Genomic DNA, 16571 nt, shown 5'->3' with positions numbered 1-16571 from the left:
TTGCCATTTTGTAATATGCACTGATATCTATTCATTAAAACTTGACCACTCCAGAACTGACCTCCTATTCAGCAGCATAGGTACCGTTCATAACCTATCAAGACATCAGCCTACTAATAATTTTTCATAACCAGGGATATATTTTGTAATTTGAGTCCCACACCAGGGCATACCATTTGCCGTGCTACCAATTTCTCCTAAATAGGTTGGATAGCATTTCACACCTATTAACCTAAAGGAAGTTATCGGCTCCAAAATGGTAGATTCTTGATAAACTATGAACGGATCTATTGCTTATGAATGAGAAATCCAGTTTTCAGAGCAAACCAACTTATAATCTTCAAAAGAGTTTTGGCAATATACAACACAAATACACAAAACAATACCTTACACACTTAAGCATCTAGCATCATTACAAGCTAAATACTTATCCATTTATATAGTTGGAAAACAATGGCTATAGGCTTGTAGACACACAAAACAATTCATACAAAATTAGAACACCATAAAACTGTTCAAAACTCAAATTTAAAACATTAAAAATTCAATTAAACAGAAAAATATTCAGAGAACACAAAATTAGAACACATAGCCATTTTTAGAGAGAGGACCTAACAAGTACAGAGCGAAGCCCCACCTCAAAACCAGTGTCAACGCTATGAACACGTCATCGATAAAAAATTCCAAGAAATTACAAATCACAAGTTTAGAATTTACATTTTACATTTGTTCTCAATAAAACTTTATTTCGAAACTGTTATTTTAAATTTATATATCCTCTATATTTAACATGATCTATTTATCTGTTGATTCTGTTAACTCAGTTTCGGTGATACCATAGAATGTGCAACACAATTATTTACGATAAATTCTCAGTTAAAAAGCTGTCCGCATATCGATTATTCTGATATTTACTATCAAGTTTTATAGATCTCGAATTGAAGATTCGATTTTAATCAAGAAAAAAATGTAATATTACAGTTTAAATGTTTAAATGTTTAAAAGTTTAGATGTTTAAATGTTAAAATGTTAAATGTTTAAATGTTTAAATGTTTAAATGTTTAAATGTTTAAATGTTTAAATGTTTAAATGTTTAAATGTTTAAATGTTAAATGTTTAAATGTTTAAATGTTTAAATGTTTAAATGTTTAAATGTTTAAATGTTTAAATGTTTGAATGTTTAAATTTTTAAACCTAGCCCTTTGATCTTGTTTCAAATTATCAATCTTAGCATTTTGCTTATCAAACCTAGCATTTAGCTCATCAAGTCTAGCATTTTGCTCATCAAACCTAGCATTTTGCTCATCAAACTTTTGTGTTAAAAATGCTAAAAGATTCAAATCATTTTTAATGTTCGCCATTTTGTAATATGCACTGATATCTATTCATTAAAACTTGACCACTCCAGAACTGACCTCCTATTCAGCAGCATATAGGTACCATTCATAACCTATCAAGACATCAGCCTACTAATAATTTTTCATAACCAGGGATATATTTTGTAATTTGAGTCCCACACCAGGGCATACCATTTGCCGTGCTACAAATTTCTCCTAAATAGGTTGGATAGCATTTCACACCTATTAACCTAAAGGAAGTTATCGGCTCCAAAATGGTAGATTCTTGATAAACTATGAACGGATCTATTGCTTATGAATGAGAAATCCAGTTTTCAGAGCAAACCAACTTATAATCTTCAGAAGAATTTTGGCAATATACAACACAAATACACAAAACAATACCTTACACACTTAAGCATCTAGCATCATTACAAGCTAAATACTTATCCATTTATATAGTTGGAAAACAATGGCTATAGGCTTGTAGACACACAAAACAATTCATACAAAATTAGAACACCATAAAACTGTTCAAAACTCAAATTTAAAACATTAAAAATTCAATTAAACAGAAAAATATTCAGAGAACACAAAATTAGAACACATAGCCATTTTTAGAGAGAGGACCTAACAAGTACAGAGCGAAGCCCCACCTCAAAACCAGTGTCAACGCTATGAACACGTCATCGATAAAAAATTCCAAGAAATTACAAATCACAAGTTTAGAATTTACATTTTACATTTGTTCTCAATAAAACTTTATTTTGAAACTGTTATTTTAAATTTATATATCCTCTATATTTAACATGATCTATTTATCTGTTGATTCTGTTAACTCAGTTTCGGTGATACCATAGAATGTGCAACACAATTATTTACGATAAATTCTCAGTTAAAAAGTTGTCCGCATATCGATTATTCTGATATTTACTATCAAGTTTTATAGATCTCGAATTGAAGATTCGATTTTAATCAAGAAAAAATGTAATATTACAGTTTAAATGTTTAAATGTTTGAATGTTTAAATGTTTAAATGTTTAAATGTTTAAATGTTTAAATGTTTAAATGTTTAAATGTTTAAATGTTTAAATGTTTAAATGTTTAAATGTTTAAATGTTTAAATGTTTAAATGTTTAAATGTTTAAATGTTTAAATGTTTAAATGTTTAAATGTTAAATGTTAAAATGTTTGAATGTTTAAATTTTAAATGTTTAAATGTTTAAATGTTTAAATGTTAAATGTTTAAATGTTTAAATGTTTAAATGTTTAAATGTTTAAATGTTTAAATGTTTAAATGATTAAATGTTCAAATGTTTAAATGTTTAAATGTTTAAATGTTCAAATGTTAAATGTTTAAATGTTTAAATGTTTAAATGTTCAAATGCTTAAGTGTTTAAATGTTTAAATGTTTAAATGTCTAAATGTTTAAATGTTTAAATGTTTAAATGTTTAAATGTTAAATGTTAAATGTTTAAATGTTTAAATGTTTAAATGTTTAAATGTTTAAATGTTTAAATGTTTAAATGTTTAAATGTTTAAATGTTAAATGTTAAATGTTTAAATGTTTAGTTGAAAGTTGAATTCATCAACTTGGTACAAAGCAAGATTCATTTTGTTTACATTGTTCCTAACCTCTACAGAAACCTGTCTCATGTAAGCATTCACTTTATTGACGGTTTTCCTAACTTTCAATTTGGCAATACTACTTTCTTTACTGTTGACTTTCAATAAAGACAACTCCCTACCTACTACATTACTCAATTCCACTATCTCACTAGGATTTACTTTTTCAATAACAGTAACTAGGCCTACATTATCTGAAACTTGAAATAATTGATCTTGTAACTTAACACTACTATCATCCTGCTTCAATTTGCTTTCATCTTCATGATTATCTATCAATGTTTCATGTGTATATTTTGATAGAAGGTTTATACTAACCTGCTCTAGTCTTATACTAGTACATTCTTGCTTTATATCATCAAACCTAGCCCTTTGATCTTGTTTCAAATTATCAATCTTAGCATTTTGCTTATCAAACCTAGCATTTAGCTCATCAAGTCTAGCATTTTGCTCATCAAACCTAGCATTTTGCTCATCAAACTTTTGTGTTAAAAATGCTAAAAGATTCAAATCATTTTTAATGTTCGCCATTTTGTAATATGCACTGATATCTATTCATTAAAACTTGACCACTCCAGAACTGACCTCCTATTCAGCAGCATATAGGTACCATTCATAACCTATCAAGACATCAGCCTACTAATAATTTTCATAACCAGGGATATATTTTGTAATTGAGTCCCACACCAGGGCATACCATTTGCCGTGCTACAAATTTCTCCTAAATAGGTTGGATAGCATTTCACACCTATTAACCTAAAGGAAGTTATCGGCTCCAAAATGGTAGATTCTTGATAAACTATGAACGGATCTATTGCTTATGAATGAGAAATCCAGTTTTCAGAGCAAACCAACTTATAATCTTCAGAAGAATTTTGGCAATATACAACACAAATACACAAAACAATACCTTACACACTTAAGCATCTAGCATCATTACAAGCTAAATACTTATCCATTTATATAGTTGGAAAACAATGGCTATAGGCTTGTAGACACACAAAACAATTCATACAAAATTAGAACACCATAAAACTGTTCAAAACTCAAATTTAAAACATTAAAAATTCAATTAAACAGAAAAATATTCAGAGAACACAAAATTAGAACACATAGCCATTTTTAGAGAGAGGACCTAACAAGTACAGAGCGAAGCCCCACCTCAAAACCAGTGTCAACGCTATGAACACGTCATCGATAAAAAATTCCAAGAAATTACAAATCACAAGTTTAGAATTTACATTTTACATTTGTTCTCAATAAAACTTTATTTTGAAACTGTTATTTTAAATTTATATATCCTCTATATTTAACATGATCTATTTATCTGTTGATTCTGTTAACTCAGTTTCGGTGATACCATAGAATGTGCAACACAATTATTTACGATAAATTCTCAGTTAAAAAGTTGTCCGCATATCGATTATTCTGATATTTACTATCAAGTTTTATAGATCTCGAATTGAAGATTCGATTTTAATCAAGAAAAAATGTAATATTACAGTTTAAATGTTTAAATGTTTGAATGTTTAAATGTTTAAATGTTTAAATGTTTAAATGTTTAAATGTTTAAATGTTTAAATGTTTAAATGTTTAAATGTTTAAATGTTTAAATGTTTAAATGTTTAAATGTTTAAATGTTTAAATGTTTAAATGTTTAAATGTTTAAATGTTTAAATGTTAAATGTTAAATGTTTAAATGTTTAAATTTTAAATGTTTAAATGTTTAAAGTTTAATGTTTAAATGTTTAAATGTTTAAATGTTTAAATGTTTAAATGTTTAAATGTTTAAATGTTTTAAATGATTAAATGTTCAAATGTTTAAATGTTTAAATGTTTAAATGTTCAAATGTTTAAATGTTTAAATGTTTAAATGTTAAATGTTCAAATGCTTAAGTGTTTAAATGTTTAAATGTTTAAATGTTCAAATGCTTAAATGCTTAAATGTTTAATGTTTAAATGTTTAAATGTTTAAATGTTTAAATGTTTAATGTTTAAATGTGTTTAAATGTTTAAATGTTTAAATGTTTAAATGTTTAAATGTTTAAGTTTAAATGTTTAAATGTTAATGTTTAAATGTTTAAATGTTAAATGTTTAAATGTTTAAATGTTAAATGTTTAAATGTTTAAATGTTTAAATGTTTAATGTTTAAATGTTTAAATGTTTAAATGTTTAAATGTTTAAATGTTTAAATGTTTAAATGTTTAAATGTTTAAATGTTTAAATGTTCAAATGTTTAAATGTTTAAATGTTCAAATGTTTAAATGTTTAAATGTTTAAATGTTTAATGTTTAAATGTTTAAATGTTTAAATGTTTAAATGTTCAAATGTTTAAATGTTCAAATGTTTAAATATTTAAATGTTTGAATGTTAAATGTTTAAATGTTTAAATGTTTGAATGTTTAAATGTTTGAATGTTTAGATGTTTGAATGATTAAATGTTTAAATGTTCAAATGTTCAAATGTTTAAATGTTTAAATGTTTAAATGTCTAAATGTTTAAATGTTTGAATGTTTAAATGTTTAAATGTTTAAATGTTTAAATGTTTAAATGTTTAATGTTTAAATGTTTAAATGTTTAAATGTTTAAATTTTAAATGTTTAAATGTTTAACTGTTTAAATGTTTAAATTTTAAATGTTTAAATGTTTAAATGTTTAAATGTTTAAATGTTTAAATGTTTAAATGTTTAAATGTTAAATGTTTAAATGTTTAAATGTTTAAATGTTTAAATGTTTAAATGTTTAATGTTTAATGTTTAAATGTTTCAGTTTTTGAATGTTCAAATGTTCAAATGTTTAAATGTTTAAATGTTTAAATGTTCAAATGTTTATATGTTTAAATGTTTAAATGTTTGAATGTTTAAATGTTTAAATGTTTAAATGTTTAAATGTTCAAATTTTTAAATGTTTAAATGTTTAAATGTTTAAATGTTTGAATGTTTAAATTTTTATATGTTGCACATTTACGGCGAACCGCGGTAATAGGTTTTAATGAAAGTTGACAGGTATGTACCTTTTTTAATTGTGCGTCAACGTATATACCAGGTTTTTGGAAATTTTGCATTTCAAGGATAATATAAAAGGAAAAATGAGCCTCCTTCATGCGCCAATATTAGAGTGGAAATCAGACTATAGAATCATTCATCAGTCTTTTGCTGTATTCCCATAGGGTCAATAGTTTCAATCAGGTACTTGTGGATGAGAATACTGTGTGAGGTCTACTGTTCAAAGCGAAGCAATATCCATTGAACAATATAATATACAAATATAAATCATGTTGTTCTATCTATAATGATAACAGCTGATAAATTTGAAAATTGGTGAACTTGAACCCTATAAAATGGCGATTTTTCAATGCATCATGGGATTGTGTCATGACCTGTATTTTTTATATACCTTGGTCCGGTCCGCCCACCCCTGGGGCCGGCCCTGATATCACTAGAACTAACAGAATAAATAAATCTAGGTATCATTTCAATAATAATTTAAACAGAATTGTCTGGAAGTCTTGAATTGTCTTAATGTCTCAGATTCAATAAAATAAAATAACAATTAGATGGGCTACACACTGGTGTCGCAAGACACGCATCTCAAGACGCGTGTCGTGTCTTATCAAATTTCATGAGACATGCATGTCTTTTGCATGTCTCTGTCGCTTGTCACATGTCTTGTGATTTTCGGTTGTTACAAAGCTGTATTACAGACTGAGCATGTGCAGTGACAGAGTTCTCAGTGCTGGCACAGAGAAGAAGGAATGTCTTCTTTGTGTTGCTGGCAGTAGACAGTGGCTAGAGCGCATGCGTGGAGTGATGTCTCGCGCGACATGTGTCGCATGGAACCGCCTAACCGGTTCCGTGCGACACCAGACGGTGCCTCGAACAACTGACGCAAGCAGTGAGTAAGCTCTGATTTTACAACACAGGTTGGTTTCATATGCGACATGTCTCGGACAAGAGATTTGTCGTAGACGTCATGTCTACGACACCAGTGTGTAGCCCGCCTAAGTGTTCAGTGGATCATTTTGATCACTGTTTTTATGAACATTTTATGGGTATGTATATTATGAACATTTCATATTACTTTTTGAATTGAAAATAGACTATAAAGATAATTATTTTCAAGAATACATTCATTTGTATGATTAAGATGGGTTGTGGATTTTATCAACAACAAAAATATTGTCGATTATGTAAATGAATGAGTACCAGTAGTAATTTGAAAAAAAATGCATCAATGATATTAGGGAGAAGTAACATATTATATTTTATTATGTTGGATTTATCTTTGTATGAAATATACCCTAATTATCAATAGATGTATCTACTTCTCTATATACCAGTATATAGGCCTACTAATAATCTCAATTTTTCTGTTACTCAAATAAGCTTCAGTTACCGTTTTGGATAAAACCAAGTTTTCAGGTATTTTAATTCTGAAAAATAACATTTTTGTTATGAAATGAACATTTGGGAAGGAAGGGAGATTAGCAATACAAACTTGGGTAATAATAATCAAAGATAACATATTATTTATTTTTTGTGGACAAAATTATAGAAAAAAGTTATCATTCAAATCCTCTTGATTATTAATTTTTTTTCAAAATAATAAAAACCGTACGGTACTTACTATATTTGGTTACTAGTGCTAAGAAGTATTGATATTTCCAGCTCTGGATAGGCTTTAATATCACTCATCATTAGACCCATATACACAAGTAGAAACTTGACTGGAGTAAAGTACAACAGAAGAAGATAAAGCATTGAATTATTGATTTGCTATGTTAAAAATTATAATATCAATCATCACAAATATTATTACAAGAGATATAAGTTATGGGATGACTTGTTTTTTTTAGAAAACCTTGCATCATCAAATGGGATTTGGCCTCAAACCATGATGAATTCCTCAATAACAGTACAATGTTAAAATGATACTTATAAGTCAAATATATTTTTCATTAATTGATTATATTTTGTTTATTTCAGTGATAATTTTTTTTTGTCAGGAATACCAAAACTCTCATTCTATATTATTCAATGAACTGAGTTTTGTTGTGATTTTTGTTCTTGTAGAATGTAACATTTAGTAGTTTTTTCGAACTGATGGGTTCAATTCTGCTCAAATATAGACTACAGTATTCAAAATGTAGAAAGATTAATCTAAGATTAGTGACATAAAGAGACTAATTTGTAGATTTCAATAAAACAAAAAATATTGACAACACATCTTCTCAGAAAAGAAGATTATACTGGAGAAGATACTGACAGTTTTTTATGTTTTCAGGGGGAGGAGAGTCGTATACTACATGCCACAACCAATGAGACAACCACGAAAACATGTTCACACAGTTTACGTGAAGAAAAGACCGAACTTTTTCAGCCACAAACATAAGAAAAAGCATAAGAAAAAAGTAATTCATCATCACCACCACAAAGGAAAAGTCAAACATATACATAAACATAAGGGTGGCTATAAGCATAAGCACAAACACAAAGGGAAGCACAAACATAAACATAAGCACAAAGGAAAACATAAGCATAAACACAAACATAAGGGTAAACACAAACATAAGCATAAGCATAAGGGTAAATTGAAACACAAACATAAGCATAAGGGTCATGAGAAGCATACACACAAGCACAAAGGTCACCAGAGTCATAAACATAAACATAAGGGACATCAAAAACACAAACATAAGCATCATGGTCATCATAAGCATAAGCATAAACATAAGGGCAAAGTGAAACATAAACACAAGCACAAGGGTAAACACAAGCATAAGCACAAGCACAAGGGTAAACATAAGCATAAGCATAAGCATTATGGACACCTGAAAAATAAACATAAGCATCATGGTCATCATAAGCACAAACATAAGCATAAGGGAAAACATAAGCACAAGCATAAACATCACGGTCATCATGGACACAAACACAAGCACAAAGGACATCATAAACACAAACACAAGCACAAGGGAAAGGCACACCACAGTCATAAGCACAAGGGACATGGTAAACATGGCCACCACCATGACGCCTATGGCAGACATGCTCATGGACACGAGTTCCAAGCATCCCATGAGCACAAGCACATGGTGTCAGCCAAGCATGCACACGGCCATCACTTCAAAGCCAACCACAAGCACAAGCATCAAGGCCACTCCTATAATAAGCACAAACATCATGGACACACCAAGCATTCACACAAGCACAAAGGTAAGCACCACCATGGTCACAAGCATAAGGGCAACTTCAAACATGGTCACAAGCACAAGGGTAAACTGCACCACAAGCATGGACATCATGGCAAAACCAAACATAATCATAAGCACAACGGTCATCTCCATCATAAACATGGTCATAATGGGAACAATCAACACTCTCATAAGCACCGAGGGAAACAGGGACATAAGCATAAACACAACGGACATCTCAAGCACAAATATTATATACGTGGACATCAGTACCAGTATGCAGCAACAGAAATGCATGGCAGGCCAGTTCCTCCAAACATTGCTATTGATACTGGCGCAAATACTGACAGTGATATCAATGACATAAACGATGCTCTAGCCATGGTCAAAGAAGTTAATATGTTGACTGGAGGTACACAACTGGATCCACAGTATGTCAAGTATCCATCTGCAAGGAATTCCAGAATTTCCAAGCCTAGTCGGTTTGAGACCTCTGTTGATTATAAAGATGAGCCTATCAGTGCAGATTCTTTTGCAAACTTTGATGACATCAGCTTCAACAGTAATGAGTTCAATTTCGGTACTGGAGCTGATCAGTTTGATGAGGGTAGTGTTGTGTCTAGTGAGCACAGGAAAATGCCCAAGAAGAAAAATAAGAACAAAGATTATGAATATACAGCATTCAATGAAGAGCCAGAAAAATCGTTTGAATTTCTTGATGATTACAGAGATAGTAAGGAGAATAAAATGACCAAGAGCAAAGAGTTCATCTATGATGATATCACACTGAAAGACCCTTTTGATCTCACCGATTACCATAGTTATTTACAGGATTACTACGATAGTGTTAAGAATAGAAGCAAGTCAAAATTGAAGAAAATTGTACAGGAGAACAGCTATGAAGACCCTGACAAATTACCCTACTCATATGAAATGGAGACTGATAAGTCTGAAGCAAACTACAACTTCCCAAACACATTTTACACACCAAAACAACAGTCTAGTGAATCAGCAGAAGTAGAGCAGGATTTCTACAATGATAATTATGGCTCAGCAGTGATGCAGAGAAATAAATTGGGGTACAACTTTTATCCAAGTAACACAACAAAAGTGAATATAAGATACATTATTCCAGAAAAGACCAACATAACTATGTTGCATCCACCACAAGAGGAACACCAATGGTACAACAGCTATGGTCATATTCCATTCAACCATCAATCGTTCAAGAAAAGTCTGGGAACATAAGTTATGGTAAGTTAATGAATCTGTATCCTCATAAACATTATTTTTTATCTACTGTATAGCATAAATTATTCTTCCCCTATTGAATAAGCTATTACGAATCCATTCACAGAAATAGAAATACATGATTCATTCATTACAATATTCTGTATTTAACACAATATATGGGATGATTTATATACTTCATCATTGTTGATTGGAGATGTATTTCTTTGCTGTTTCATTTCTCGATTATTTTTTCAATAGTTTAGTCTTTTTACATGTTTTTTTTTGTTTGTCACTGTATGTTACTATTACATTCGAATTAATATGAATATGCGAATAAATTATAAATAATAAAATATTTGAATGCTGTTAAAAAACTATAAACATGAAATCAGTACAGTTAAATAAATATATGAATTCAATAAATACTACTGGTATAATATAAGCGATTAATTTAATGAATACTGATAATATTATTTCTTCTCAATCTTTAATCAATACTCTATTAAATAGTTGTGTAATATTGAATTTTCCAAAAAATAAATTAACTACCTATACCTTCTCAACACCTATAAAACTACATAGTTTTTAAAATGTATGAATTCATATTACCTACTTATTTATTTATAAGATAGAATCACAGTAGGCCTACCCTTTTTTCAATTTAATAAAACAGTAAATTAAAAATACAAATTATAACAAATATAGTATACAATATTAGTTATATTATACAATTATTTATAATTTGTATTATTAATACAATTATTATTTTATTAATTTCGAAAAAGGGTACTATAATTCTTTTTTATGAATAATTACCTACCCAGTTATATAATTATTCACAAAGTTATGATTCAGTTATAATTCAGCATTGATTAGAAAGTTCAATTCTCAACATTTGAAAGTTTTATCATTGATCAATCGAAAAAAATTAAGCCTTTAATAATGTTGACTCAATTTCAAGTATATTTTTCATTAGAATTATATGAATTCCGCTTGTTTTTATGTTAAAATTTATATTAGACAAATGAATGCAGCTATTTCTTAAATATCACTTTCCTTTTTTATTTGTGGTAAGAATCAAATCTCAAAATTGAATTATTCTTATTGGATAAATTATTATTATATTTTCATTGCAGTACCTACATTCCCATTCATTACTTTAGTCTTTAATTTAAATCAGAATTATAATCAAGTAATCTTAGATAAATCAGTTTAATCTATTCAGAAATTTTATTTGAATCTTTATTTCTGTGGAATTTAGTAAATTATGATAATGATAATGGTCTTCATAAAAAAAGTTTTAGTCCTACTGAATAACTTACTAAGGATACTCTCACCAGAGACAAACGAATATCCTCTTCTCTAAATAAGAGAGATCCTTTTCTCTTCGAAAGACCAACCCGTATTCTTTTCTCTTTGCTCTTACTATCAATATTTTCAACTATATATTTATATAAAAGCGAAATGACACTCACTCATTGACTTACTCACTCACTGACTGACTGACTTACTCACTCACTCATAGAGCTGAAAATCTACCGGACCAAAACGTTCAAAAACGGCCCTTTAGAGGCGCACTGAGAACGGATTTGGAAAAATTTCCAAAGATAAGCCCAAAATCTGCGTTTTTCCAGCGTTTTTTTAGTGTTTTCTCAGCTTTATCGAGAACAAATGAACAGAAATTGTTCAAATTTAGTACAGAAGCTAAGCTAGGGTTTATAGTACTTTACGTCACAAGTCCGGTAACGGTAATTTACCGCATAAGTATGATTGTTTCTGCCTGAAACGTAGTTGAGGGCAGAATCATCATAAGAATGCGGTAAATACGTTACCGTACAAGTTACGTACAATATTTTTTGTCATATTTATCTGAGAAAGAATAATATTGCTGAGAAACAGAAACTATTACTTGCTTATGCTCGAGTTACTGCATTTTATAAACATGACCTAGCCCGTAGCGCCTAGTTCATAACAGGCAGGTCCATCGAGCTCAAATAAAATAATAAAGGAGAATATTATAAGATTTCAGATTAGTTCTTATAACTTGATACTTCTTAGATGGGTTCTTAAATTACTTGAGCTATTATAATTTTAACATAGGACTATATTAACTATAGAAATATAAATAGGAAACATACTCGACTGTAAAGAAAACATATGATCTCTTTACAGTATAGTATGCTGTAATGAAAATCACATGGTTTCTTGTTCTGGAAACAGGTGTTTACCGGCTTGATTTAATGCATGGAAAACAGCTGCAGTGGTTTAAGTATGACAAATATAATGTTGTGTTAGAAGGAATTTGAAATAACGCTAAACATACGCCCAAAATCTGCGGTTTTCCAGCATTTTTTTGCGCTTTCTCAGCTTTATCGAGAACAAATAACCGAAAATCTTCAAATTTACTACAGAAGCTCAGCTGGGGTGTAATAATGTTGTATTAGTAGGAATTTGAAATAACGCCAAAGATAGCCTACGCCCAAAATTAGCGGTTTTTTGCGTTTTCTCAGTTCTCAGATAATACAGCATTGGGCTGGGACTCTTAGCCTTTGCATGTTAGATAAAACAATTTTAAATTGAGTACTTCAAATGGTTTAACATATAAGAACACCCTTAGGTTATTTATATCATTAGAGTTCGTTCAAGGTGTATTTTATTTTCGCCAGTTTCTCATAGAGTTTTCAATGCATAACTTACTTCCTCATTTCTCAGGAAAATTCATATTCGAGAGTTGTTGGATAATGAATGATTTGTAAATTCTTCTCGTCATTCCTATTTCTAATTTTAAAGGCTAGACTGGAGTACAATAATTCTCATAATATTCTAACGAAGGTTTCCACCCTGCACTAAATAATTGAAATTAATCGGTGATTGAATCGAGCGAGGAAGTACTTTGACTTTCTGATGGAATGAAGCATGCTCAAATGAAAAATGCAGGTGAGCGAAGCGATCCCGCTGATCTCATTTTTAGACGATCCAGTCGGGGGTCCAGGGGGCGGAGCCACGGATATGGCGAGCGAAGCGAGCCTGACGGCTAGTCTAATTATATAATAAATTACATGTTTCTAGAAAAATTATAAGCATTGCATGCTCTATTTGTTTCACATATTAGGCTACCTCATGATGATTCACATGTCTATTTCCATTTACAGTAGGCCACCGACTGGCCCCATGTGCTGGATTGAGGTAGAAAACTGCTCAATCGGCATCATGCATTTCGATGACGCCGCATCAAAGAGGAGATGTCCGCGAGATGACACATCGATTATGATCTCCAGCAGGTAATGTTCAATTTATTTATTGTAGAACAGAAAGTGAAGAGAAAATTAACAAAATCTTCCATCTTTTCTGAGATAGCTTCGATACATTAGTGATTATCAATTTCCTAGATAAAATCCTCATTTGAATGAAAAACTAATTTCATGTTTGAAATTTTGTTAAACGCTAAACAATTCATCTTTGATACTTTATTCACAGTTAAATTGATTCCATTATCACCAATCTCAATTCACAACACTGTACTTTTGATCTATACCTATTTATATAGGCTACTGCTGAAAGCAAATTTAATGCAATACCTAATAATATTAGTCTAAGTTCCAACACAATAAGACTAGTGCAAGCATTCATTATAGAAACAAGAGCTTCACATTAATAATTTTGAATGCTCTAACCTTCAAATAACTAGCATAATTCATAAAGCATATAATAAATAAATCTAATATTTTTCTACTTCATTCAATTTTGCAAATTTATATTAGCTACAAATCAATCACAATTCTATTTCATTCCTTAGCCGTTATCAAAATCATAATATACTACCATTATATCCAAAACTTAATTATGTTTTTTATATGAATCTAAAGTTTCGTCTTTCAACTATCAAAAATATCGATATATTCCATATACTTCAAGTCAAGTAGAAAAGTTTGAACATTGGAGGTATAAATTGGAAAAGTTGATGCGGAAAAATGATGATAAATAAAGAAGCTTCTATTCAATTCATATTTTTAAATACGGTAAATGAATTCACAATATACTTTCATTGGGTTATTTGAAAATATCAATGTAGATTGTATCTACAGTGACATTTTCAATCGACATATTGAGAATATTGTGTATACATTTGAAGGTTATTGATCCATAGTATTTTAATTACTCAATTTACTCCACGAATCTTATTAGTTCTATCGTTACCTACGGTACATTAAAACAGCTCCACGACGTCAATTTAACATCTAGCCTGACTGCCATCTTTTCTTGGGACTATGCTTATAAAAAAGCTTAGACATTCTTCGCAGCTTTATATTCCACAACTAAAAAAAACTTTTTTGTTAAGTTCATTTCCTATTAACAGAATTCATATTTTAATTGCACATAGCCGAAGGGAAACATATTATTATAGTTCATTGTTACTGTGCAATTGGAAGTTGATATTATTGCAAAAAATTTAGGCTTATTTACATACCAGTACAGTTAGTTTAATTGGCTGATGGCTGATTCTTGTTACAAAATAAATTTATTTAAATATTTTATTTGAATATTACAACAGTGCGATAGTATCCCTCCAGCTGCCGGTAGCTGAGCTATTTGAGGATATATGAAAATAATTCTTCACTACTAAGAAATAACATGGACTTCTAAGAAATTTCAATATCGTAATCCAAACAAATAACTCGATAAAGTTAATGTCAATATTTTCTATTGAGAGAGCTCCATAAAGAATATAGACAATTTACAGAGCATTGGATAAATTCTACAGCTATATTATTAATATTGTTAGATGACAATTTGTGATATTTCACTCGGAATAGTTCTCAGAAAAAAAATCAAGCCTTTTATTCAAATTATAATAATTACTAATATTTACAACTGTTTATTGAAATTATATTACTCATATTAGGGTTATATTGAATAACATTTTTTTCATTTTTAGTCTTGTTTTGTACTACACAAAAAATAAGGTACTCCAGCAGATTTTTTTCTCAAGAAGTACGGTAGTTGATGAAAGAGTAGCTAATTAAAAAATCATTCAAGTTCTCCCAAATTTATATCTGAACACTTCCATTCCAGTACCAGATCCTACTGCTAGACTGAGTAGTAAATCTGGAGAGAAATAGAGTGAGTTTAACAATTCATGAAGCAATATTGGAATAGTATGGTCCAATATTTGATCACTTTATATTAGTATTTCATAGAATATTATTATTTATTATTTTATAATACTATTTAAAATATTATTATATTATTTTAAAAGAATATAATGAGCTACACTTGTTTGAATAACTCATGAATCATTATTTTCCATTTTTTTCAGAATTCCTGCTCAACTATCCCTGGAACTGGAAAATCAAAATACACTTTAAATCATGGTTAAAATTTGTTGGATTCCCTGCAATATTATTGAGATTGAGGAATGGAACAAAACATTCCCATGTTCATTTAGTAATTCTTTTTATGGCAATACGTATTTTTATGAAAGACAGTTCCAGGATAATCCATGATACGATATCGTTGCATCATTTATTATCCAACTGATTGATCTGATCAATTACGTTTTTCACAAGGTGATGATAAATACTGACGTTACCAAGAAACAAGAACGAATAGTGGGCCAACAAATGAGTTACCATTCAATAGACATTTTATAGTTATATTTTGTTATAGTTATTTCTGTTATTTTGATTCATTATAATTCATAATAAATGTTATTGTTCCATTATAAACAAATTTTGATACAATTCTTTGCTGGCTTTTCAAACTTCATTCTCCTCACTATGATTAGAATCTATTGGTTGTAATTCAACTAAAACTTTGATTCAAGACTGTGTCCAAGGAGATAAGTTGATAAGATGTGTTTAATCGAATGTCTTAGAGTTTTCATGAGACATCCTTTAGATTTCATAATTTTTCAACCATTCCTCCTGAATAAATCTTCTTGACACCGGTACGTTGATATCTTTTCTTTTGAGTCATTTGCTTGGCAAATTTTTAATATTGGTTGGATTATCTACAAGAACAATAATTTAAAACTAAAGTATTCCAAATTTATCTCATGTTTTTCATGGATTTTCATGAAAATCTCAAGTATGACAATAGCATTACCTCTAGTTAACCTCCACCCCCTTTACGTTTCTATCAACGCTTTCTCAAAAAAATACGTTGATATTCACATGATTGA

At 29.5% G+C, this 16571-nt stretch overlaps 1 protein-coding gene across 1 annotated transcript in view; it reads left to right on the top strand.

Annotated features, from left to right (window-relative positions):
* The window catches only part of LOC111054306 (putative uncharacterized protein DDB_G0282133), a 100759-nt gene extending 84625 nt beyond the window's left edge, over positions 1–16134 (top strand). Inside the window, exons 3-5 of the mRNA XM_039431393.1 lie at positions 8248–10411; positions 13543–13671; positions 15708–16134. Of these exons, the coding sequence (XP_039287327.1) occupies positions 8248–10405 (2158 nt within the window). The 3' untranslated portion in view covers positions 10406–10411; positions 13543–13671; positions 15708–16134. The remainder of the gene's footprint in view (positions 1–8247; positions 10412–13542; positions 13672–15707) is intronic.
* Positions 16135–16571: the final 437 nt, after the last annotated feature.

Source organism: Nilaparvata lugens, chromosome 6 (assembly GCF_014356525.2).
Source record: "Nilaparvata lugens isolate BPH chromosome 6, ASM1435652v1, whole genome shotgun sequence".
In the NCBI taxonomy this organism is placed as follows: domain Eukaryota; kingdom Metazoa; phylum Arthropoda; class Insecta; order Hemiptera; family Delphacidae; genus Nilaparvata; species Nilaparvata lugens.
This window is presented reverse-complemented; position numbering and strand designations above follow the sequence as displayed.